Below are 25,100 nucleotides of genomic sequence, written 5' to 3'. Positions count from 1 at the left end.
TACACAGTTTTTATAAAATCCAGCTGATGATTCACAGCATCCAAATAATGCTCCTGATTCATCCGTTATGAAAACAGCCCAATTCAGCCTGACAGTACATGACCCTTCTCAGAAACAATATTAATTCTCACATTAGAACTACTGAAGGTGTCCATATGACACAACTTCAAATTTACATAGAGTCTTACCAGTAAAAGAGAATTCTAAATATTCTAGGAATTTTTTACTCTTTCTTTCCAGATTTAAAATCTCAGGATATGAGTCACATTAATCTATGTCCAAAATTCAAGTATGTCTGGAATTCAAGATGTAAACACAAGTACAAAACTAATGAAAAAAAAAAACCTTCATTAAGCCTCTCAAGCCAATGCAAATCTGACCAACTTCAGTTGCTGCTGAGGCAGAACCGGAAATGCATTTATACTCAATCTTCTGCATTCACAAAGAAGTTTTGTTGTGACATTTATATACCAAAGACTGATGCTGGGGAAAAAAAACCAGTGAGTGATAACCACAAACAAAAAGAAAGCAGTGCACACTTCTCAAATCAAGCAACATCAAAGAAAACACATTTATCCAAACTTAGTGGTGAAAGTGAAATACTAAGCTTACATTAATTTATGAAGACTCCACTGACCCTGACAGCAACCTGTGCAAACTCTGCTTCTATTCTTGTTTTTTTAAATGCAGAATTATACATGAATGGAAGAAGTCTGCTGCAGGTGACAAGAGCTGACATGCTAAAATATCCCAAGCACACAAGGTCAGGAGAGGTAAGAGACAATCTGGTTTGGTTAACATCACTGTGTGAAGACTGTAAGGGATTCCATTATGTCTTCCAGGTCTCTAATAAAAGAGTGTTAAATGAAATATTTCTACAATAATTTTAAAAAATCCCAGAAAGTACCATTGCTTCCACAGTGTCATACTGAAAGATAGCTGCATGTGGAATTACATTTAAACATGTTCTAGTTGTTCTCCCAAGGTGTCTACTGTCTATTTTTATAATATTCCTAGAAGGGATTGTATACAAACCCAGAGTCTGACGTCCCACTTGGAAAATAGCACAAAGCCTTTTCTGGAGGTCCAGTAATCTATTCATGCCAGAATGGGGTCATTTTCATTTCCCACATGTAAGTACTGCAGCAAATCGTGTGTATGCATCATGTCACATGAGAATTAATATTACTCCAAACCCAACATCTTCCAAATATTTCTTTATTGTTTTCACAACTCAAAAAAGGATAATTCATACAGCCCTTGTCTTTGTGTTTGCCCTCAGCTCCCCTTTCAAAGTACAAAACCCCAAACATCTTCTTGAACAAGTACTTAGCCAGTTTTCCCCTCTCTAGCTGTGACTTGTTTTTCCTGCAGTAGCTCTTCTTCCTTCTTCTTGTGAAGCTTTAGAAGATACTCATCAGGCTCAATTCCTGCCTCCCTTAACTCTGACATGACTTTCTCCAACCGGTGCAATGTACGGGCACTCTGCACTTTCCTAGCAGTGATGTACAACGTAAATTCCTTGAAGCCCATCAGTTTACAGGTATCCACTTCACAGATATTTTTAACATCTCTGGTTTTGTCCACCTGGGGGAAGAAAACTAAACCTGACATTTTTTCCAGATCTTCAATATTTACTTGGAATTCAGGCAGCTGGTGACTGAAGCCTATGGGATCATTTGGCACCACAAAAGCCCCCAGTACCAAGGGCTCTGTAGATGTTCTGCTCCGCCTGGCAAGGATCACCTTGTATAGGTGGGATGGCACAGCTACATCATCCTTCCCGATTACCTGTCAAAAGGAAATTCATGTTTCAGATACAGAACTTACCAATTGAGGGGAAAAAAAAAAGAAAAAGAGACTAATCCTACAACCTCTGAAAAGGAGCCACGGCATGTTAAGTACCCATCAAAATCATGTGCAACATTATCAGACTAGAAGCTGAGGTGGAAAGCACTTGTACTGGGTCTGGCTAGGATGGAGTTAATTTTCCCCTGAGCAGTCCTCATAGTGCTGTGCTTTGCATTAAATTCACAATGGTTCAACTTAAGAGCTTGTACATGTTGGGTTTCCTGTTGTGTCACTTAGACCAGGATGGAGGATCAGGACCCTAAATTCACACAAAAACTGTTGAATGCTCACACACATATGTATACAGTAGACACCCCACCCTGTGTCAGGAATAAGTCCAAGGGAATATACCTATTGATGATAAATGTAACCTCTCCCATATTCAGAAAGTGACGCTCACACATGCACTATTCTAAGTTGTTTTGGTTTGTTTTCTTTTGGTGTTGCTGAACTGAATCTGCCATGCTAACAAAATGTAACAGGCTCATACATGGAAAATCTGAACAACCCTTCTGTACAACCACCCTTCTAAAATTTGTACTTTAATAGCAATAGAAGAAAAATGTTCAGATACTTTACCAAAACTACAAAGGCATCTTGGTTTATACATAAATTCTGGTAATTTGGTACTATCTCCAGTACTTGCAATATGTACAAAAGCAGACTGCTTGTTTTGATTTTTTGACTGCTTTTATTAGATACAGTGAAAATACAATTTCAGAAAAAGCAGGTATATATTTCACTGCCACAAACTGATCACATTAATTGAAAGTATTTTACAAACTAATCCAGAGTATCAGGTCAGACACACTTTGTCTATTCATATATTCAGTATAACTCAATCACCAAAGAAAACACTTCCTATGTATGCTTCATTCTGAGAGCATTCAGCATTCTGTAAAACAAAATGAGTTTTTAAAACTAAACTTTGCCTGTGGCTACTGAACCAAGGTTCACGCAGTCTATTCCAATAGTCTGAGTTACAAATTCTTTCAGTGCTTGATGTGTGTCTCTCTTGCCAGTTTTTAAAGTGACCAGCATTTAAGTCTTACTGGTTAGACCAAAGCCAGGGACAAAGCCTTCAGGAGAAAGCGAAGCCTTTACTAAAGTTTTTTCATGTTTTGCACAATAACTTAGTAGTAACACTACTACCATCTCTGTCAAACATGTGCTCTTAGATTTCTTTGTTACAGAATACTTTCCTCCCCTTCCCCAAACTAGGCTATTTAATGGCTTTGCTGTAGTTTAAACATTTTTTGGTATGTTTGTGTTTCTTTGTGGATTTTTTATTTGTGGTTGTTTCGGGGTTTTTTTTTAGAAAAATGATCATGCTTATGCCACCAACCTTTTCCTAAATAAAGCTCTGCCTAGACATCTAGCAGTCACTGAAACAGGTAAGCAATAAATAAAATGCCTTATGGCAAATCTACTTATCCTTTCAATGACAGATGTCTTGATAGGGAAATTAGAGCTCCTGAGTGTCAAAGCACTTTACATTTAGCATTCAGTGTGGGTGAAACCAGAGTTACAGCTCCTTAGGTTCAATGGCATAAATAATCAAAACTGACTGATGCACCGATAATTATAAAATATACTAAAAACTATGCATCAACACACTGTGCTATCTGGTGGATTAAAACTGAATTACAAAATCATAGAATCACAGAATGGTTAGGGTTGGAAGGGATCATCTAGTTCCAGCCCCCCTGCCATGGGCAGGGATACCTTCCACTAGACCAGGTTGCTCAATACCCCGTCCAAGCTGGCCTCAAACACCGCCAGGGATGGAACAGCCACAGCTTCTCTGGGCAACCTGTGCCAGGGCCTCCCCACCCTCATTGTGAATAATTTCTTCCTAATTCCTAACCTAAAACTACCCCCTTTCAGTTTAAAGCCATTCCCCCTTGTCCTACTACATGCCCCTGTAAAAAAACCCTCTCCAGATTTCCTGTAGGCCCCCTTTAGGCACTGGAAGCTGTTCTAAGCTCTCCCTGCAACCTTCTCTTCTCCAGCCCAACTCTCTCACCCTGCCTCCATACGAAAGGTGCTCTATCCCTCAGATCATCTCCGTGGCCTCCTCTGACTCACTCTGACAGGTCCATATCCTTTTCATGTTGGGCCCCAGAGCAAAAATGAATGGTGTTGAGAGCTCAACCTATTTGAGATAGGTGGCACTCAAACTGGGGATTACATGCAACGTACTGCGGGTGAGAGCAGGCAGCCAAGAAGCGTCCTGAGTGGAAAAAAAGCCCTGAGGGTGACAGGAAGGAGCTCGTATTTCCATATTCAACCAAATACATCCAGTGACTGACACTGTTGAAAGCAAAAGGATGGAATTCCTTTTCTCTCCTGGGATTGCAAAGTCTGCACTGCAATCCTACTCCCTGCACGCTCCTAGGGCAGGACAGAAGAGAAGGAAGAGACTATGCACAGGTGCACCTGCAACCTGCACCTGCAGCCTCCTGAGAGAAGGTAGTAGTGATAATAAACCCTGCTCCCCACTCAACCTGGCCACTAGCCTCCAGACTTGCAGCATTCCTGTGCAGTATGGCCTGCACTGCCTTTTCCAGGCATGCTTTGTCTTTCTTCACATACTTTGTTCCACTATAAATACATGTACATGTGCTAGGTCCCCCTTAGCTCGGCTCCCTCCCCTTCTCAATACCTCCCACACACATACACATACCAGCATCCTCTTTCTGTTGTATAAAAGACCAGAAGAAGGGTAAACACACAGACGGAGCTGCTACAAGTATCTCCAATTAGGGGGTATATGACATATGTAAAACAAACAGGTGAATGCGTGTTGAGTGAGCCAGCAGAGGGAATGAGACTGAGTCTGAGAACTGAGTGGGTGGATAGAAAGGCTGGGGAATGAATAGAGCTGAACATAGAATAGTTAGGTATGAAATGGAAATGCTGAATGCCTGAAGTGGGTGTTAAGGGAAAACAGACCCTGTGCTTATGCAATATGATGCAAATATATATATTCTATGCAAAATAATGCACATTTATGCATCGTATATTCACCTATGGAAGGAAGGAAGCAAAGCAAGAAAGAGAGGACTAGCTACAAATGAAGGAAGGTTTGGCCTTTTGAGAAATGTATTTCTAAATACAACTCAGCACTATACATGCAATGGCCATACATGTAATTGATGTACCAATTTAGTTCCCCATAAACTCTCTTTTTAGGATTTAAATAAAATTTAAGTAGCGAAAAGGCTTTACACTAGTCTTCTGGATAGCGATACACTACTTCTGTTAAGTAATTACTTCACTGAGTTCTAATACTGTTAAAGTTATTAAAACAAACTTCAACCTGCCAAATGGCCAGAGTTCACAAGTGTCCTTTCCTTACATAAAAGGGGGCATAAAGTTCTATTCCCAGCTAATTCTGCTGGTGGAGAATAACATCAAAGGAGTGTGCTGATTTCTCTGACAGAGGAAAAAGCATGACAAGGAACATGTAAGGGTTTTTTACTGCAGTTTAACACTTATGTGAACCATGTACAGGATTCATCACCAAAAAATAATGCTGCCAGTGTGACCCAATGATTTCTGTTGAAAAGGAAATGCATGCCATAATATTTCCATCATTATGCTCTGTAATATACCACAAGTTGCTTTTTTATGTGAGTATATACAGAAGCCGCAGGTGAATGTTTCCACAGTTTTCACACACACACACACACAATTCAACAGACAGGGAAAGAAGGTATGATTCTGTAGAAGTGCAGTTTGCAATAGAAGCAGTAAATAGGAAAACCAAACTCAACAATTCATTTCCTATTGCCACCTAGAGGATTTTCTTACCTAACAGCAGTCTGAATCACTATTCTGATCTGCACCATCCCATTTATCTCAATGCATGCTTAACAGAGGCAGATAGCATATGCTCCTATTGTAACAGAAGAGAAAATGGGTTAAGATTATCCATGCACAGATGTTGACTTGATTTGTGCTAGTCTATCCACAGGCAGCAGATGATCTTTCAGCAATCAATGCCCAAAACAGCTCTGTCCCAGCTGGAGAAGAGCAGCAGTTTTAAATAGTATCTGTGATTCAAAAAAGATCTTATGCCCTAATACAAGCAAGAAAATACAGCAATGCCCTCTTGAAAGTCACTGCTGTCCCACATGCTTTCACACCATGTTGGCAACAGGCCAAAGAGTAAATTTTTGTGTAATCCTTTGAAAACTTCCATTTTGCTACTGCAATAGAATTTTGCTTAATCTTTCAAATTTTCAACAGCCTCATAATAGGAAAAAAAAAATAAAAATAAAGGCCCTCCAGCTAAAAGCCTTCTTTTTATAGTATTAAACACATTCAAACCATCATCTGGGAAACCAATGTGAAATTTTAGATACTACCTCTCTTTGCTGTCTGCATCAGTTCAACATAAAATGGTTCACTGCTCTACCTTTTTGTGGCTGCTTATTCCTTTCACTTTTGCTTTGCTCTTGTTTCCTTTGGTGATTTGGTGCTGGCTGAAGCCCTGTGACTGAAGTGGTGACATCTAATAATGCAACATTATGACAATGCCATTTTCAGCATGGTGTTTATTGGTTTTTATTATTACTGACATTGCTACTGACACTTCACAAGTGTGCATAAATTTGTCATACTCCTCAATTATATCAAATTAATCGTGGACAGCTGTCATGAGGACAGGCCATTAAAACATATGCAATTCCTGAAATTTAGGGATGTTTACATATTGCTAAAACAACAAACGTGTTGGTAAGTAGTTACACAAACTTAAACAGTTCACAGGGACAGATAAAGATAAGTGAAGAAGTAACATGGTTTCTTAAAACAGAGAGAATTTGTTTCTTAAAAGAGTGAGCTTTGATAAATTCGGCATCATAGCTACATCACTGTATGAGGAGTTGTCTTAAGATTGGCTTTCCTCAGAATTTTGGCCAAATCTGTTCTTGGTTGTGGTTTTTAAAATTGGAAGGACAAAATTGGTAGCATCTTTGGAATGCTTAAGTATCACAATAAATAATGAAGAAATTTGCTAATGGCATCTACAGTAAGCTGAGGCACATGAGATTACCTAATGTCACCTTTGTGGTGGCAGTCAGATGAATATGAAGCAAAGCAGTCCCTAAAAATTGCAGTCCCTAAAAATTACAGTACCTTAAAGTCTGGAGTTTTTGAGATATAAAACTCCATTCTTACATTAACAGGAGGAAGGAATATGCCAGGTATAACACTTGAGATGATGGTAAAAGAAAACATTGTTACTTTTACTAGAAATTTTAAAACATACATAAATGTTACCATATTTTCATTTTATACTGCACCTGTTACAGCTTCCCAGAGTGGTAAGAAAATTACCGTCTTCTAAAAGAAAGTAATCACGAATATAAAAGTAGTCTTTTGCCACCTAGTGACTAGAAAATGAAAATCAGCCGTGAAGAGAATTAGCGGAAGGGACTAGCCTTTCATCAGCGAGTGCCAACTCTGGATTGGCAATTATCTGAGATTCTGTTAGAACCCAGTAAATAGAAATCACATTCAATCATGCCTTAAATGCTAGCGCACACTGAAGAGTCCTTGCATCAGAGGGTACCATCATCAAATAAATTAAAATGATAGCTCCAGAAATGCCTTCTATACTCCAGTAACTGTTTCATAACTCTTTCTGTATAATAACCAGAGTTTAGAACTAAGCCAAACTGGAAACCACAACTGACTGAAAACAAGCATAGACACAATTCTCTGTGTGTACTTCCACCTACATCTGGCAGTAACAAAATTAAGGCTTCTGTCACATTTCTTGATGAACAGAATTCAAGGACACCATTCCTGTCACCCAAAATAAGACTTTCTCTGAACAGGAACTTATTTTGTTTCAGCTGTAACTTTAGGTATGACACTGACCAGATCCATCAGATGTTTTATTATAGATAATTCCTGCTGATATGACACCAGTTTTGACAATCCAGAGCTTTTATTATAATTTGATACTAAATTCTGCATAAAAACAGACTTTCTAGCAGTATGAAAAATTCCCTTTGGTATCAGCATTATTTTATTTACTTGATTATTGTGACAACATTAACCGCCTTCACTCCATTTCCTTTCAGATTCATGTTAGGCAGCACTGATTCTGTCGATAGTGTTTTCTCCCAGATATTTGAGAGAACTCTGTCAGATGGCACTAAGAACTGAGGCAGACTTAGCAATAAAAAAACTAGAAAATACTACAGATAAAAAGCACAGTAACAATCTGCAACACTGCACAGCCAAGCACTCCAAAATGCAAATGCATGTACTTCAGGAAAATTTTTGTTGTAATTGGTCTGACTGCTATTGCCAAATCATTTGGAAATACTGAAAAGAAAGGAAGAAAGAAAAAGCCAACCCCAAACCAAATGAAGACACGGTAAAAAAAAAAAATAAAAGGCTGTGCCTAAAGGCCATAGTTATGGCCTTAAAAACCAGAAACCCCAGCCCCTGTCTTTGGTTTGCTTGGGCTTTGGGGTTTTTTTGTTTGGTTGGTTGGTTTTGGTTGGTTTGATTTTTACAGACTACTACTTCTACAGAAGACATTTAGGTTTCTTACCACTGAATCCACTACAGTCTCTATTACCGTGCTTCCTATAATAAAGGAACTTTTGGGGTGGGTACAGCGCTAAATAAAAGCAACCTCATAAATCTATCCTTTGGTGTCTCTTCTCCTCCAGTCTTAACCCAGTGTCTATTATTTTCATTTGTACATCATGTCTAAATTTAGGGCTGACAGAGCTCTAGTCATTTATACCAGCTGATCTCAGACCTAGCCCTTTGTATGTTAAGTTTTATGGGACGTATGTAACGGATCAAAATCTCACTAGTTGTCTCCATGGCCCTAAGCCCATTTGGAGCAGTCACCAAATAGTCAAGAGTCCCCAGGTTTACCTTCATTAACAAAAATACAGTATCTTGGCTAGGAGAAAACCTCTAGTATTTCTGAAATTTGACTGCGGAAAACCATAAAGTACCACCTTCTATTTGAGTGGTGCAACTTGTTGCCACAGAACTAGATGACAAGTAAGTATATCTTCTGGTACAGTTATTTTATGTCTCTGGCCCAGGCTCGTGATTCAATTTTGAAAATTAAACAGCAGACATAATTCCAGTAAGAGCTTCATATTTTTAGTATACACTAAAAAGTACCTAAAAATGTATACTTCCACTAACAAACAAGATGTTATCTACATTGTGCTTTTGTTCACCAACTATAGCCAATTCTTAAATTATTGTTTACTAGGATGGCACTGGGAATAAGAAGGGTGCAGCATCATGCATGATACAGTAGAATTATTGCAAAATTTGTATTTCAAACTCCAAATCTGCTGACAGAGGAAAATCACTAAAGTGACAGTTAGTGCAGAACAGTAATGTATAAAATAAGACAATGTCATTTTGATTTGATCTGGACAAAGATGAAAATTCTGCATCTGCCTCTCCAGTGACAGAGGACAGATTTTTCCTGCTGGCATTCTGTTTTACATATATTCTCAAAATATGTTTTTCAGATACAAGCATGGTCATCAATCTACTCTTTGCAATAAGAGCCTCTGCTGGAGACGGATGAAATGACAACGTATCTGAGGATACAGCAAGTTCAGCCAATAGATAGAACAACACTGGCATCTAAGGAGCTCAAGGTTAATTCCCTTTCTGGAATCAAACAGCAAATGGTACCAGAGTCCGAGCAGGAACTGGGAACAATGCCATGACCAATGCTCTGTTTTTCCTCTATAGTGGTCTAAAAATAACCTTTTTGGATGTCTGATGAGAAAAACACCAGCCTGTAAAGCCATGGATACATACATCTCCACTCCTTTAGACAAAAACAAGGAAACAGATTAAAAAGGGGATCTGAAACAAATCAATGCAGGCACATTCACTGTAGTACTTCTGCATTTTCTCTTTTTCCACAGTTCTAGTCTCAGAGAAGAAGAAGGAAGACACTAGAAGGAAGCTTGGCCTCAACAGTTTATAGATTAACCTTAACCAGATTATAGGTTGTGAGTTTCAGCACTATTGTGTATACTACAGCACTTCTCCTTAAACAGCACATACAAATAAAAAGGACACACTCTCACATCAGCTTCATAAGACCAAACAATGAAGACTAAAAGCCTTTCATTTTTTGAACCTAGCAGAATTCACTCTGAAAGACAATTAAGTACCACCTTCCCTTCTTATTCAGCTGCCAGCTCTTTGTGTTCATGGTTTAGGCACACAATCCCAGACTACCAAAATCAACAGCATTGACTGCAATTGCAGCCAAGGTACCTGCCTGAAGAGAACTTCTCTCCAGCCAGTGTTCCCTCTTCTAAGTATAGTGTTGATATAAGAAGGAATAAAAAATCCCAACAACCCAAACCCAACACACCACTCTACTCTCAAGTCTCTCTCCCCAAACGACAATGGCAAGCACAAAATCTTACGCCATAAAGAGATTTCAAAATAGTAAAACAATTCTCAACCTGTATTTATTTACACTTAGGAGTGTTGCTAAAGAGGACCTAAATAAAATAATTAAAAATTTTACACAAAGGAAATAACCCCAAAGAAAACCAGCATTTTACTCTTCCCACCTGCAGACAGCATTAACTGTACTGACATAAAAATCAATTTACATATTGAATCTCACCATAGGAAGCCAAGTAAAGGATGTGGCCAAATGGTAAAATGAAAACCTGAATACCATCATTCCACTGTTTACAATCTCACACTTAACTTCACTTCTTAGTTTATATTAAGACCAAAACTGATAAAACATTTATTAAAAAGACCAGAGTTGTCATCAAAGCCAAAGATGATGAAGACATCTTGGCAAGAGCCAAGAACAGAACGATATGATAATCAAAGCAGCGTGGATATTTTGTGCCTATTATTCCATCACCATACCCTGGTATCAAATTATTTTGAATAAAGGCAGTAAAATGCAGTGCCTGCTATTATTTTTACCTGTGGAATACTAAAATTTACATTTCAAAACCTAAATGGAGAGCAACAATCATCTTCCAGAAAATGTAATCTTTCTCTTCTAAGTAAACACTTTCTCTGGAGAAAAACTAGAAAAAGGTGACCAAGATTAAAGTGAAGCAGTTGATAGGTGCAGTTGACAGATGACTCAACTGCTTCCTGGAAAATAATTTCCAGATATAAAACGTTCAACTCAGCTCAGGATTTTTAATTCTTTGCTATGCAACATGAATATGTATCTTGAGAGATAAAAAAGAAAATGCAATATCCTGACAGCTGCAAGGAGGCAATCTCCAGCAAGCTATGTGCAAGCCTAGTGAACTCTATGGTGCCATTCTGCATGACAGTAAGCCAAACGTCCAGCAGAAGACTGTTGAAAGGGAACATCTTCATCCTGCTCCTAGCTTTGTGCTTTTGGATATATCTCATGCTGTCACCAGTAAGCACTGGACTCCTCTGTGCACGACTTTATCTTTCTACAGCAGTAAAAAGCAAGCCCAGTAAGTAAACAAAGAGTCCAGTATGGATGGTTTTCTATTATATTGGGTAATTAAGCATCTTGTGGAAGGATGTGACAGTCATCAGCACTAGCAGACATGGAAAAGGACTAGAAAATATAATGGGCACTAGCCAAGTCAGCACTCTTTCTTTGGATGGCAAGGAACCATTGCCAGTCTAAAGACGGCTTTGCTGCTAACTTATGGTATCCCTTAACCACAGCTCATGTATGCACTTGAAAATAAGCACAGTTGCCACCTTCCTTACAAGGATGTGGTGGTGAGAGATGAAGTTTGAAACTGCCAGTGAACATGAAAGGGATAGATTATTATGGCTGCATTTTGATATGCATGATATGACTGGGGAAAAAAACCAAAAGATAAACCTGAAACCAAGGCTGTAATTTCATCACAGTCAAGATTATAGCCATGAGCATGTGGGAACATAAGGAACAGCTTTCAAAGAAATAAAAAGGTAAAAGTGAACAGAAAAATTATATTATTTAATGACAGAGTTCCAAGTTCAATCAATTGGAAATCAGCTGTGTATTTATCATGGAGAAATAATGCCTAAATCTTATAGCTAAACAAGGCAGTGTTGAAAGCCTAATATCTCTCGTTTGTCTCTCTCATATACCTCTGAAATAGGAGCTTGTTATAGCAAGCTCACTCATTGCTCCTCAGAGAACTAGTTGGACAGCTGAATCACTCAAGAGCTGAAGCTGCAGTTGATCCAAGCACTTATTTTCAAGGAAAAGTGTTTTTTCAAGAGGCACAAAACACAGTATTTATTATTTGCATTATGCTAGCTTTCATTTAGCAACTGAAAACAGCAATAATATCTCATTACAGTAGGGGCAGAAGGCAATAGACTCACTCCTTGAATACCTTCCTATGCTCAAATCCTACAGATGTCTGAATGCTTGCTTACAAAGAGTAAGTCAGGATAAGCACGAATAAATTAATCTCTCAACTTGATAGCCTATCTTTTGTCAATCAGTGACAGTTTCTAGAGACTGTGCACTTCAAAATCTTCAGAGTATTTTAAGCAGGTAATAAAAAAGGGTGACTAAAAGAAGCAGGGGTGGGGCAGGAATCAGTAACATGGACCAGTGATTATACTGCTTTCACCTAAAACCTACTGAACTTGAATGAAACCTTTCAGCAAACAACTGCTTTTGAAAGTAATGGAGCACAGGCATTCCAACACAGTTCTGACAAACCCACACTACCTCTGTATTACACTGTTTCTAAAATATATTAATAAATGATTGAATGGATGACTACACATCAGCAAAGCCCACTCTCTGCTTAAATACTGTCATGTATTATTGAAATTAGAAAACAGTTTTACTGCAGACTGAACAGACATTCTCTCTTTATAAGTAAAAAAAAAAATTATTTCAAAATTGTACTTTTTCATGTGTAGGCAAGATACAACAGCTCAACTGAACTTGTTCCCACTAGTATTGGACATTTAGTACATTTTGTATGTACTAGGATGTTTAACCCTGTTTTATCAAGCTACGGGATCAATTTTAAATAATTAAATAAATATTTGTCACTGCACTGTTAACCCAGCCACATACATACATACCTGGTAAGTAACACTCTTCTTTCCATCATCATTTGTCTGAGGCAAGGTCAGAGGTCCAGAAACTACCCAAACATCCTCAAATCTCTCTGTCAGTTCCCGACAGTACATTTCCATTCTGTAATATATTTGTCAGAGAGGGTAAAGTCAGCTGGGAAAACTTACCATCATAATCTTTGAAACATACTGCGAAGGGCAAGATGAATTCCTGATAGTTTGGAAGCATCTGCGACTGACTCACAAGCCAGCGAAGGTAAAACACAGGTCCAAGTCATACTTCCTACTTGTCCAGTTTAACTTACTTACATATATGCTTATGTTGTTGCATGCATTTGAAAATGGTTTTTGTAGCCTTACCACCTGTCCTGAAAATCCAAGTTCTCTACTTACTATGCCTTACTCCCACACTTCACACTAGAAGGATACTGTTGATGGTCACTTGGGACTAGTAAATATAAAACAGTATAACCTTACTGAATGCCTCATATGATTTTACATGCATTCTTGTAAAACTGGAAAGCAGTGTGCAGTTGCATGATGATACATTATCTTGTAGACTTTTAGTAAATGCTGTACATAATTTTGCTAACCTTCCTTTGAGCAAACACTGTGAAATTCATCGTTTTTCCCTCCCGTTTCTGAGTCTTAACATTGTATAAGTCCTATGCAAGAAACACTAAATGAATGCTACTTTTATTAATGTTCTTCTGTGCTCAAAGGAATGAAAGAATAAAAATCCTAAGTGAAGAAAGTTTAAATTTATCAACCACTCACTTTACCTCCAAACCAATCCAGCCAGCGCTCACAAGTGACAGAGAATGTGCCTGACTGCTGCTTGAAGCCAGAACCTGAAGAAATGCCCTAGACCTGAAGTAGTCACAACTCGGTTGGGAAGCACTCAGTTGTCCAATTCAAAGTGAACCAGTGTCCACACACAGAGATGTGAATACTCGCATACTGCAAGTGCTTTTTTGAGGAAGAGATGTTAAAGCAAGATCTAAACCCTTTCCTTGCTTCTACTGAATTTTCCTTAAGGGCAGAAATGTTAAGCCTGGTACCTTTATCCACATCAGCCAGAAGAAGTAATTTTATCTATTCTAAATAAAGGTCCTCTGCGGTTTGACCGAATAAAGAAGTAAAGTAGTCATTATACTGTTCTTGCACTGCAAGGACTGCCCTTCATTTCAGAGAAAGTTCCTATGATCTCTACAGATAGCCTATAAAAAGCACCAGAATACTTGAATGTAAAGCAGCTCTATAAATATTTATTTATGCCACTGCCTGATATTTTTCACATAGTTTACTTACAAGTAGTTTCTCACCTGTTCCAAAATCCAGCATTATTTTCATAATTCTGAGGCACGATGTTAGACAGATAAAATGTTTCAGCCATAGCTCTCTGCACAGAGAAAAGAAAGAATATAATTTCACTGAAACATTTACAAGCTAAACACACATTTTAGAAGATTTTGGATCAAAATACATTTTTAGTTTAGTCTTCATTTAATCAACAGAAACGAACAGATAAAAGCTAAGTCAGAACATCTACAAAATTATTTTGGATTAAGAGGTGAATAACTGAGGTGATGCAAAATGTAAGTCATTTTTTTTTACAGAAATGTAGAACAAGAATATCCAGTTCTAGAAGCACGGGAATTACTATGTCACCCAATGTCAGTTTTGTACTGTCCTCTTTCTGAATGGGAAGAATGCTTTCACCCATGCTTTTCCTTTATTTGACTGCCTAATGGCGAGCTTTTTCCTTCCCTTACAAGAAATGGTTTTATTAAAAATATTCATTAATATTTTACAAATCCATAATATGCAGGCAAGTAAATGATTTATGAGACCATAATGGTCAAACATCTGCATATCTGCTGAATTTTATCTTTAAAAAGCATCATAAACCACTCTGAACAGAAGCCCATGTATCTCCAAATGTGAAGGACCTGGAGCTAAAGAACTACATGTAAGCAGGCAAATACAGGAGAAAAACTTAACCCAGAATCTTCACAAGCCCTGTACTTGTCAATAGGCTTCACACACTACTTTTTCAAAGTGAAGGAGCTGACAAAACTCCTTAGAATAATGAGCAAACACTACCTGCACTAATTAAACTGTGGAAGACTGTATCACCTCACTGCATTTCAAGCCAGGTCTAGCATCTCTCTACACAAGTAGCTTACCAGCACCGCCCCCCCCCCCCCCCCCCCCCCCAGATACCACACATAAATAACCACAGAGACACTTCTATTAGAAATAAAACAACTGTTCTTTCCTCCACCACATTCCACTGTGTTGTCACTCTGCCCCACTGCATACTGTTCTGCCTGGCAGAAATACAAATTCAAACTGCTTCTTAATTGACAAATTGCTGCATTAGGCACATTCCACAAGACGATCCAATAAATCCAAGGCTGCTTTGTTAGTCGGCCAAGGCATTAGGGCATGCTTTCTTACAGCTCAAATAAATGACAGGTGAAGACATTTTATACAGTGAAAGAACTATGGCAAAAGAAGGGTCTAATTTACCTCATACATACTGCCAGAAAGAAAAAAGCCTTTTAAATCATCCAGGCAATCCCCTTGCCAATACAGAACAGTACTTAACAGCATCTTTGCTTTGCTCAATCTAGCCTTAAGCATCTCAGCACCTGCTGGCCAGAATGAAGTCATCATTCCCTGTCTCCTTTTAACCAAGCTTCAGAAGACACTTTTGAGGTTTCTTCGGTGAAGGTTATCACCTTCATTTTACAGACAGGCAATGTGACACACCAGAATTTGAGAAGACTTGCTTAACACTATACTGTACAAGATATACTCACATCATCTCTGCCAAACAAGCTAATCTAGATGTGGTTTATTGAAGAAAGGTATTTCACCAGAGGATGCACCTGATTTAGACACCTGAAGCAGTCTGTGAGAGCATCCTACAGTGCTCAGTCAGGGACAGACCTTGTAACTCCAAGTCCAGGTCTGCGCATCAATGAGATCATGTTCCAACTCAAAACAGACTGCAAAAGGAACATCACACATCACTTTTAAGGGCCTTTAGATCCTTTCTGACTGATAAACACAAATTAAAAAGAAAGAAAAAAAATCCTACTGTTGAAAATTTGTTATCTCCTGCAGGTGCCATGTGTCCTCGTGACCATCCGCTTCCAAGGTAGTCTTCATTGACAGCACTAAACATTAGCGGGATGTTAGGATCTGGCCTGAATTTACAGTGCCTTCGGTCTGCATTGCCTGAAGAATAACGTGCTAAATTGTTAGGTTATCATAACAACATCATAACAACCACACAAAAAGAACTGGTTCTGTCATACCCTGCCAAATGACCCATGCTTAAGGATTCAACACATTGAGCTAAATGGGACATTTTCCTCCTCAACCATAAAAAAAGAGTAATTCTGCTTAAGTATCTGTGCTCCAGTTCAGAATTCTTCCTCACCACACACTAGAAATTCTAACATGCCTTCTGTTTTACAGAGAAAAAAAAACCCAAAAGCAAAATACTTTAGCCTTATCATAAATGCAGATTAATATTAAAGAAAAGGCTGCTAAAGATATAAACCAGCACAGATTCACTTTTTAGAGCAATGAAGACACACAGATCTTCACCAACCGGAATTCCATTTTTATGTTTCAGCCACTACAAGTACTTCCTCTTGCATTTCTTCCAGTCTAGCCTGGAAGTAGAATGGGTGCATACTGATAAAGTTACACTTGGTAAAATACTAAACCCATTCAAGAGAAAGTCTTAAGTCATTTGATATTCACAGGCATGGAAATAAGTGCAGAGCTTTCATGTTCCTTTCCAAGATTCCCCTGCTGCCTTTCCAGACATTTGGGAATTATGCACAAAAAACCGGGACGGCCTAAATTCCTCTGGCAGAGAAAAATATTTTGGGGGATGCTTGCAGGGGGAGCTAACTTAACTGTTGTAGAAGTGGCAGCCCATTCTAAACCACTGTCTTTGCTGGAGAGCCTGTGCTTTCTTCCCATGTTTACTGACCACATACCTGTACTTGTGTACTGGCAGTGTGTAAACTCCCAGTCAGCTCCTTGTAGAAGAAAGTACTCTGAGTGGGCTGCAACTTTGAGAGGACTCCTTCACAAACACTAACTGCTTCCTTGGAAAACTGATGGCCAGACAAGACTTGCTTGAATTATTCTGGCACTGACAGCCTCCAGTAAGATACCACCCTTCTTGAGGAATGGCCTGGGGCCCAAGATCTTCCACGGTTAAGGAAGGTGCTGCAGAGAAGCAGTGGAGGCACATGCAAGGGCTGACTCAAGCTGCGCCTGCACAATGGCTCCACACAGGCAGCAGCACAGTACACAGCTGAAAAATAACTGGCTTAGAGCACCATCACTATTGTGCACATTTTTTTCCCCCCAAATGATAAAGTAATTCAAAGTATGTACAGCATACTGATTTTTTTAAATAAAATTCAAGGTGTCACCTTAGGCATAATTTCACAAGACCATTATGTAGTCTCTTTCCATTTAAGCATGAATCAGTACACACAAGAGAGAATTTTCCTCAGACTTGGCATTTTATAAAGCGTTTCCTGCTGCAACAACATGAAGGGCAATTTTCAATAGTGATCACTGCTAGTTGTTAAAATTATTCTTTCTTTTGTAGCTGACTGTGCATACACACACAAACTGCACCTACTCTGGCTTTTTTTTTGTCACAGCAATATTGCTACTGAGCGCATATGCACCCTATGCTTCCTGTGCTACATAGTGAGAACAAAGTGTGGTACACGCTCTCCACTTGGCAACTCCCTGAAGAACTCAGGACCATCTGTCTGTATGTCCATGTAGTTGATGTCAAAACAGAGCAGTGGTCAGAGAGCCCTTATGCAGTGCAGACAGAAGGAAGGAGCTTCACTTTTCATTTTTGGTAAAGCATGTGACACTTCAAGACAGGATTGATGCTTTGGGAGCAACACTGACAAGTATATCAGCGTGCAAAACAAGAAAACTGATTTTTAAAAAAGCATATTTAACTTCAATATTTAAGACAAAGTGTAATTTATCAATTAACTTGAAAAGTGGAAAAATGTATCATTTATTCTCTACTCACTGTTGATAAAAATGGCTAATTTCTTCTGTAACCAGTTTTGTACACCTCATTTACATGTATGTTTTTAAACATTTGATCTCTTACTTACCAATAAAGTATGTTTTTTTTACACTACATCCTTTCAAAACTCTAAGACATAGATGGCTTTTGTGACCTTCCCTGAACAGCAACAAATCTCCATTACGGTAGCTACCAGGCATAAGTTGGAGCTGAATGCATCAAGATGCAAAATTTCAATTTGCAGATTAGCTGTATCTGATAATTTGGAAAATATTTTAATAATTCGGCGGTTAAGACCCACTTGAAAGTAAGCCTGGAATTACTGCTTTCTTCTCAGAGAGAAGTGGAATCAATGATGCTACTTAAGGGATGGTTATAAATATTTTCAGGATCACGCTTTTCATTTTGAAAGGTAATTTGAAGACAGTGATTAAGATATATTTAGAGGGCTACTGCATCCATAAAACATTTTACAATTATACAGTTATCTCCATTACTAATAATTTGTTTTACAAAAGCTGAACTAATGCTATAAACTTAATTTACAATGACTGTATACTACTCATCCTTCATTCACTGTCGACAGCAAAAGATCACTGGGCCTCTGTCTTGCTTAAAGAACGGGTGAGAGCGTATCAGATACCGCACATCAGAAAATACAACAGAACGGCATCAAAGTAAATAATGGCTGCAGTCAGCAGGGAATGCCCTATCTAGCTTTGAACAATTACAACTGCTGACACCCTTTGCTCCATTTTTATCTCGTAAATAGGCATCCATCTTTCCTTCTCATTCTGTAGATTCTGTAGATTAAACAGTCTGGCCACTTCACAAGCCTTCACACATAAGGAGCACTCTGTAAACTGAAAAACTGGACCACAGAGCTACATTAGCTAAGGAAGCAAGAGCAATTTTTATGTGCTTGAGCAGGTCTGAATAGGGTAAAGAAAATTTAATTTTCAGTGTTTCATTTTTTCTCTATTCATGTTTAAAAGATGTATGCTAAGATTCCCTCCTGCAGCAGGAGTTGAGTGTTTACACTGACACAGCTACATTGATCTGGTGCTTACAGACTGTTCATAACAGAAATTTCTCATGGAAGGTAGCTATAGTTCTTCATTCCTCCCTTTCATACTCAACCCACTGGGCCAACTGTATTTTTGCAGGCTTCAAGACATTGTTCAATACCAGACTAGTCCCAACAAGAGAAAGAATACTTAAGAATCCTGCCAAACTGCAGTGGCAGATCTCTTAAATCACTGGCAACATCAGCCTTAACATTGTCATGATGCTGACACCTACCCAGAGGCCTGCTGCCTTCAGTGGGATTGTGAATCTATGGAAAAATCCATACCTAGAAATCACTGTGGGATTTTTCTCCCTGCCTGCTCCAGGGTATACCTTCTTCAAACATCACAGCCCAATCTAGATGTCATATAAAGGTAAATAAATAAATACCTACATACCCAGCATCTTCTGCTTTGAAATATGTTCAATCACCCATCTGGGCACCCGTTTTGCCTGGTCATAAGACAGTGCATGATTTGTGTAACATCTGGTCTCTGTTCCAGCCTCAGGGAATCCATACTTTTCCAGTAAAGACTCTTCTACCGGTTCTAAGGAGAAAAATAAATACGAAGCCATCCACAGGTGAACTCCGATCGGAAACAAACCAGTAAGAAAAGTATTTCAGTGGATGTAAACATACTGTATAGGGTGCTACCTGAGGTTACTGCCACAATTAAGACTTAAAAAAATACAAAGAGAACTATCCAGTGAAGCTCCCTTCTACTAAAAAACCTGTGCTCTTTGTCCTCACATGAGGACCTCACAGGATCCACACAGACATTTCACCCTTCAGAGCTGGAAACTGCACTCCTCCTCACAAACTGAACTGCACAAGTTGAACACAAGCATGACTACTGCCCTCACTGGGAATGCTTACATTCTGCTGAATTAATGAAAACTTCACTTGGAGATGTTTGGTGGGTTTTTTTGCAACTAACATTTTTCTCTGGTGGAGGAAAGTTTACATCTGTCTTACTGACTTACTCATCCTGCAGACATCTGTTCAACAGAAACTCACATTTTTAGAGCCATTCTTCCTGTGCTTCCCAACACTCCCAGTACTCCAAAACCTTCAGGCTGCAGAGAAAACCATTCATCCCCACCAGGCCCCAGCGCCCCCCAGTCGCTCCCCCCCTCCTAGGTGAACAGCTACCACCCGTGCTGGACTCATCTCCCGAGGGCGAGCAACAGCTAAATCTCAGTTATGGCCTGACATGAACTGTGTGTTTAAAAATAAATATATGTATATCTGTATCTATGCGTGTGTATGTTATGAGGCTGTCACTAGATCACACAGAACAACTGCTCTCCACTGCAGCACTGGACATTCGCAGCCATCGCGCCAGCAGCACCAGCCGCTTCCCTCGATGTCACTAACATTTCAGTGTGAGCAAGTGTAGCGCGGGGAAGCTGAATTTTTAATTCCAGTTACAGCCCAGCATCCTCAAATAACCTCCCCACCAGCCCGACGCACGTACAGGGCGAGATCCCGGCCCTCCCGGGACCTTTGGGATGGACACAGCTGGGAGAAAACCCCTCCGAGGGGAGGGAGCGGGTTTAGAGACAAGGGCGGCTGTTGTGACCGGGGCCGCGCTAAGCCGCTGTGGCTCCCACTCCGCAGAGCCGGGGCCGCCGCGCCCGGCCTCCCCTCAGCCCGCGGCTCTTACCCTCCCGCAGGACTGGCCCGGGACCCGGCTCCGCCTGGCTCTGGCTGCGGAGGAGCCGCCACGCAGCCCAGCACGAAGCAGCGGCGCCCGCCACGGCCCCGCACACGAAGCCGCCCAGGAAGCGGCGGTGGCGCGGAAAGGCGGCCATGGCGGCGGGCGGAGGGGCATCCGAGGCGGCTCTCTGAGCCACACCGCCCCCTGCCGGCTCGGCCGCGGCGTCGCGGGAGCCTGGTCGCCATGGCGGTATGGCCTGAGCGAGGTACCGCCTCAGCCCCAGCGCCGCGGGGAAACGAAACGCCAGGAAGGAGCGAAGCGCGATTTGACCGAGAGCTGTGAAAAACGGAGAGCGAAGGAGCGGGGCTCTCCTCCAGGGGACAGCCAGAGGAGGGGTGCCTAAGCTAGTCCTCAGGCAGCAACGCCAGGGGCGGTGGTCTTCGGCTCCTAGCCCCAAGGCATGGTGCAGGGTTGGGTTTAGTCACAATTTGGTGACTTGACATCAGACTTTTCGTTAGGAAAACCACCACCCCGATTATCACCGGTTTTCCCTCGCAGGTGCCTGTTGATGTTCCTGGCGGCCTCCCGTAGAGGATAGATTTAGATTACAAATTAGGGATAAATTCTTCCCTGTGAGGGTGGTGAGGCCCTGGCACAGGTTGCCCAGAGAAGCTGTGGCTGCCCCATCCCTGGCAGTGTTCAAGGCCAGGTTGGACAGGGCTTGGAGCAACCTGGTCTAGTGGAAGGTGTCCCTGCCCGTGGCAGGGGGGTGGAACTGGGTGAACTTTAAGGTCTCTTCCAACCCAAACCATTCTATAATTCTGTGGCATGGGTCCACTGCATTTCCAACCCAGCACCCAGCAAGAGGCATAGCTGAGGATCAGCTTAACAATGGCAAAAACACGAGGGCTGCACCATCACTTCAGCACAGGCAGCTTTTTGTTTCGGTTTGTTTCTTGTTTCCTTTGCTAGCAGCCTCCCTTAACCAAAGAAAAAACCCAGCTTTCCTTGTTAAGGACCTGACTGTGCAGTATCTGGGGGGGGGGGGGGGGGGCGGTTTGCAGATCATGAACAAGGGCATGCTTCTTCATACTGTTCATGGCTCTAACAGCAGTTGTACATTCGATGTTCACTTCCAGTGACTGTGAAGTTATTAGCAGGTAAATTTTTGCAACTCAGATTGGAACCATTTAAGCAATCACTGTCCTTTGCTCACTCCTCTGATCCTCTGCTAGAGCTAGTGGAAAGGAAGGGCAGACACTTCTCTGCATAGTCCTGGGATTTAGTTTAAATCCCCCATCAGTGGCAGTTACAGCTACGTTGCTGGACTTTATTGAGACAGCTTAGCATGTACATAATGCTCTTTGTGGACGGTTCTTTGCTGGGAGTAATAAGCAGTTTTACAACAGTGCTAAGGAGGCAACACAATTAAAAGGATGCAGCTAATTCCTTCTTCCTTTTGGAGGAGTTTGCAATTGATGGGTAGTAGAGGCCTCAGCTATGACTCTTCAGGGATTTTGTTAGGGATTTTGGTTTACAGAGATTCCATTAAAACACCTAAACAGTCTTATGTAGAAAGGGAAATACTCCAGCTACATGCCAAATACAATAAAACCAATGATTTTTAACATTGCACCAACAAGAGAAACAGTTATTTGTAATTTACTGTTTATTTTCATATACAAAAAGATAAACTTGAAATAGTTCTTTCTAGTTTTTTCCTCCTATCTGTTGGGGTGTAGCTGCTTCACACAGGGCAAATACTACATTCATACAGGTTTATTCAGACACCCAGTGCAAAGCTGAAGCAGCAAAACTCCAACTTGGCAGATCTAATTTCAAACTTGAGACTCATTTCTAAAATACCACAGTAAAAAGGAACAAAGATCCACTGCAAATTCATGAACTATGATACAATGTTCTTTCCAAAATGTCTTCATTTCATAACTGCAATACAATGGATATCTGCATTAGGCCATTTTATATATACATTTTATATATATACTTTTGCAGAATATATATATAAAATATACATATAGAAAAAATCAGCACACTTCAATCCAAAAGGGGTTACAGCAACGAGCTTAACTCTCTGTATATTTTTTCTTTAACAGGATACTTTAGTATAACTTTTGTTAACTCAGTAGTACAAGCTATCTCTGTTCTACATTTTTATAGCTACAAGAGTGAAATATAACCTACAACATTTACATTTCACATATCTTGGTATACAAACAGTACTTATTGAATTTGAGCCAAGGACCAAAAGACTCTTTAAAAATTATTTCACCATCTGATAGAGCTTCCTGTAATTTACACTCAGTTTATTCTGCAATCTTCTAGATCATTTACTTAATCTCATAGTTTGAGTTTAAATCCATTCAAACTGGAAATCCTGGAGAAACAGGTTACTGCAAACTCTTATGTATACTGTATATATACAAGTTAAGTAACACAGCGTAATAAGACTTAGCTATTTATCCTAAAACTGATATACACATATTTCACTACGCTAGACGAGTCTTAGGATTTTTATTTTATTTCTTTAAATAAAGCACAAATTTAGAAGTAGCTGGTAAAACTTACAATAAGATGGTTTAAAATGACAAATGGTTAGGGTGAGATTTCTTTCTGCTGGTGCCAAAACATTTTCTTGTGAGTTTCATACTATGCTGTGTTGTTTAACTGTATGCATCTAATGTTACATGCAGAAAGCTCTTTCCACAAGAATTGACATCAAACTGTACTTAAGTCAACTTTACAGTATAAAATTTGTTAAACTTAAGGACGAATGTGAAAATATTAACAGGTGAAAGATCAGGCTTTCAACTCTATCATGAGGATCATGCAGAATTCATAAGCAGATAGTTTGAGCTGATTGACAATGGCATTGTGCGGACTTACGGCATAGAATTGAGGTCAAGAATGTTACTTAGTTTGCAGTAACCACCTCCTTCAATTCTCATCCACCAACAGATTGACTTTTGCATCACAGTTATTCCATTGGAAGGCCAGCAGCACTGCAAAATGCCTCCTTCTGGGAGATTTTAGTACTTTTGTGAAGGATTTACCAAAGATAATCATAAACCATCAATAGCCATAGACGCATCAGACAGTTGAGGAAAAAATTGGGAAAGAGAAACATCTTTTCTTCCTTTCATAACATAATAATGAATTAATTACTAGCCATTAATTACCAGTAGTTAATTAAGAGAATTACTAATAATAGTAAATTCATTACTATTTGGATTGGAAAGCTACTGTTCTGTCCAGTTAAAACTGACTATAATGTTGCATTAGCTACATCGATATGTTTTTTAAAAACAGACATTTGGGAGGGGAACAGTAAAACGTTAATGACCAAAATGGTCTTATTTTTCCCCAGAAAACATAACCTGAAGAGAATTCTCTTCAGCAAAGTACCATTAAGAAGTCACTGTGATTGAATGTCTGCTTGTATGAGAAGGCTCTTGGGAGAAGGTAGCTGGAAAAAGGAAAAGGCCAGACAGATTTTAGGTCTTGTGACATATTCTTTTGCTACCCAGAAAGTTGCTCTAGTACTAAATTCATGTTCTGGAGCTATGAAATGCTCCAACCTCCTCCTCCTATGCCATGGCTGGATTTTTGGTTTGGGTTGGTTTGGGTTTTTTTGGTGTTCTGTTTTTAACAGGAGTGGCAATACAGAAATGCCAGCGACTACTGAATTAGGATTTTAATTGATTAGGATGGTTACTGGTTAAACTTCAGTACCTCAAAACAGTGGAAAAGCTGCATAAGGCATGGCCAATACCTTTCTTTTCACAAAAAAAAAAAACCCAGAAGCTATAAAGTCTTCCCAGAACATTTTTTAGTTTTGCAATACTGACCTTACTGGAATGTTACACATCGAGTTTTGGTTGATGGTTTGGGTTTTTTTAATAGCTGGAAAGATTAAGAGGCCTCTGCTTCAAAATGGGTAAAAAAATGCATAAATAGTGTTTTAATCACATAATCTGCCCCATTAAAATACTGAAATAAAAGGCTAATAAAGGAAGCACTTTTCAGAAAACACTTTCTTGATAAACATCCAGCACAATGCCATTATAGAGCTTCAGGGAAGCCCTTCTGGTTTCAATGTTGGAAAACAAAAAAGTTTTGCTTTTTTCCTTCAGTCCTTGGGGATTACGCTCCATTTACATATATATAACATATACATATGTGTATATATGTATATGATACATATATATAAACACCCATATATAGCAAGGTTCCTGTTTGTGTATGTTACGATATTGTAGTATCAAGGAGAATCCAGATAGCAACACTGTTTAACATGAGGTTTGAGGTAATTGGTTCTTGAA

General features: G+C 39.6%; 1 protein-coding gene across 1 annotated transcript; it reads right to left on the bottom strand.

Moving 5' to 3' along the window:
• Positions 1-1,202: 1,202 nt before the first annotated feature.
• EXOG (exo/endonuclease G) lies at positions 1,203-20,935 on the bottom strand. The gene is made up of 6 exons (XM_065666862.1): positions 20,767-20,935; positions 19,498-19,647; positions 16,043-16,182; positions 14,259-14,335; positions 12,940-13,054; positions 1,203-1,791 (listed from the first exon to the last, which is right to left on the bottom strand). The coding sequence occupies exons 1-6, from the start codon at positions 20,912-20,914 to the stop codon at positions 1,330-1,332; spliced, it is 1,092 nt and encodes a 363-aa protein (XP_065522934.1). The 5' UTR covers positions 20,915-20,935; the 3' UTR covers positions 1,203-1,329.
• Between the last annotated feature and the right edge of the window lie 4,165 nt (positions 20,936-25,100).

Source organism: Lathamus discolor, chromosome 2, assembly GCF_037157495.1.
Source record: "Lathamus discolor isolate bLatDis1 chromosome 2, bLatDis1.hap1, whole genome shotgun sequence".
NCBI classification, from domain to species: domain Eukaryota; kingdom Metazoa; phylum Chordata; class Aves; order Psittaciformes; family Psittacidae; genus Lathamus; species Lathamus discolor.
Note: the sequence above shows the minus strand (reverse complement) of the source record. Positions and strands in the feature narration are given on the sequence as shown.

Bases quoted from the DNA above. Each gene is read 5' to 3' on its own strand.
- EXOG (XM_065666862.1), bottom strand. From the start codon at position 20,914: ATGGCCGCCTTTCCGCGCCACCGCCGCTTCCTGGGCGGCTTCGTGTGC. The intron at 16,183-19,497 runs GTATGTAGGTAT...GTTATTCTTCAG, and splicing joins TTCAAAGCAGAAGATGCTGG to GCAATGCAGACCGAAGGCAC. The intron at 1,792-12,939 runs GTATGTATGTAT...TCCTTTTGACAG, and splicing joins AGAAGAGTGTTACTTACCAG to GTAATCGGGAAGGATGATGT.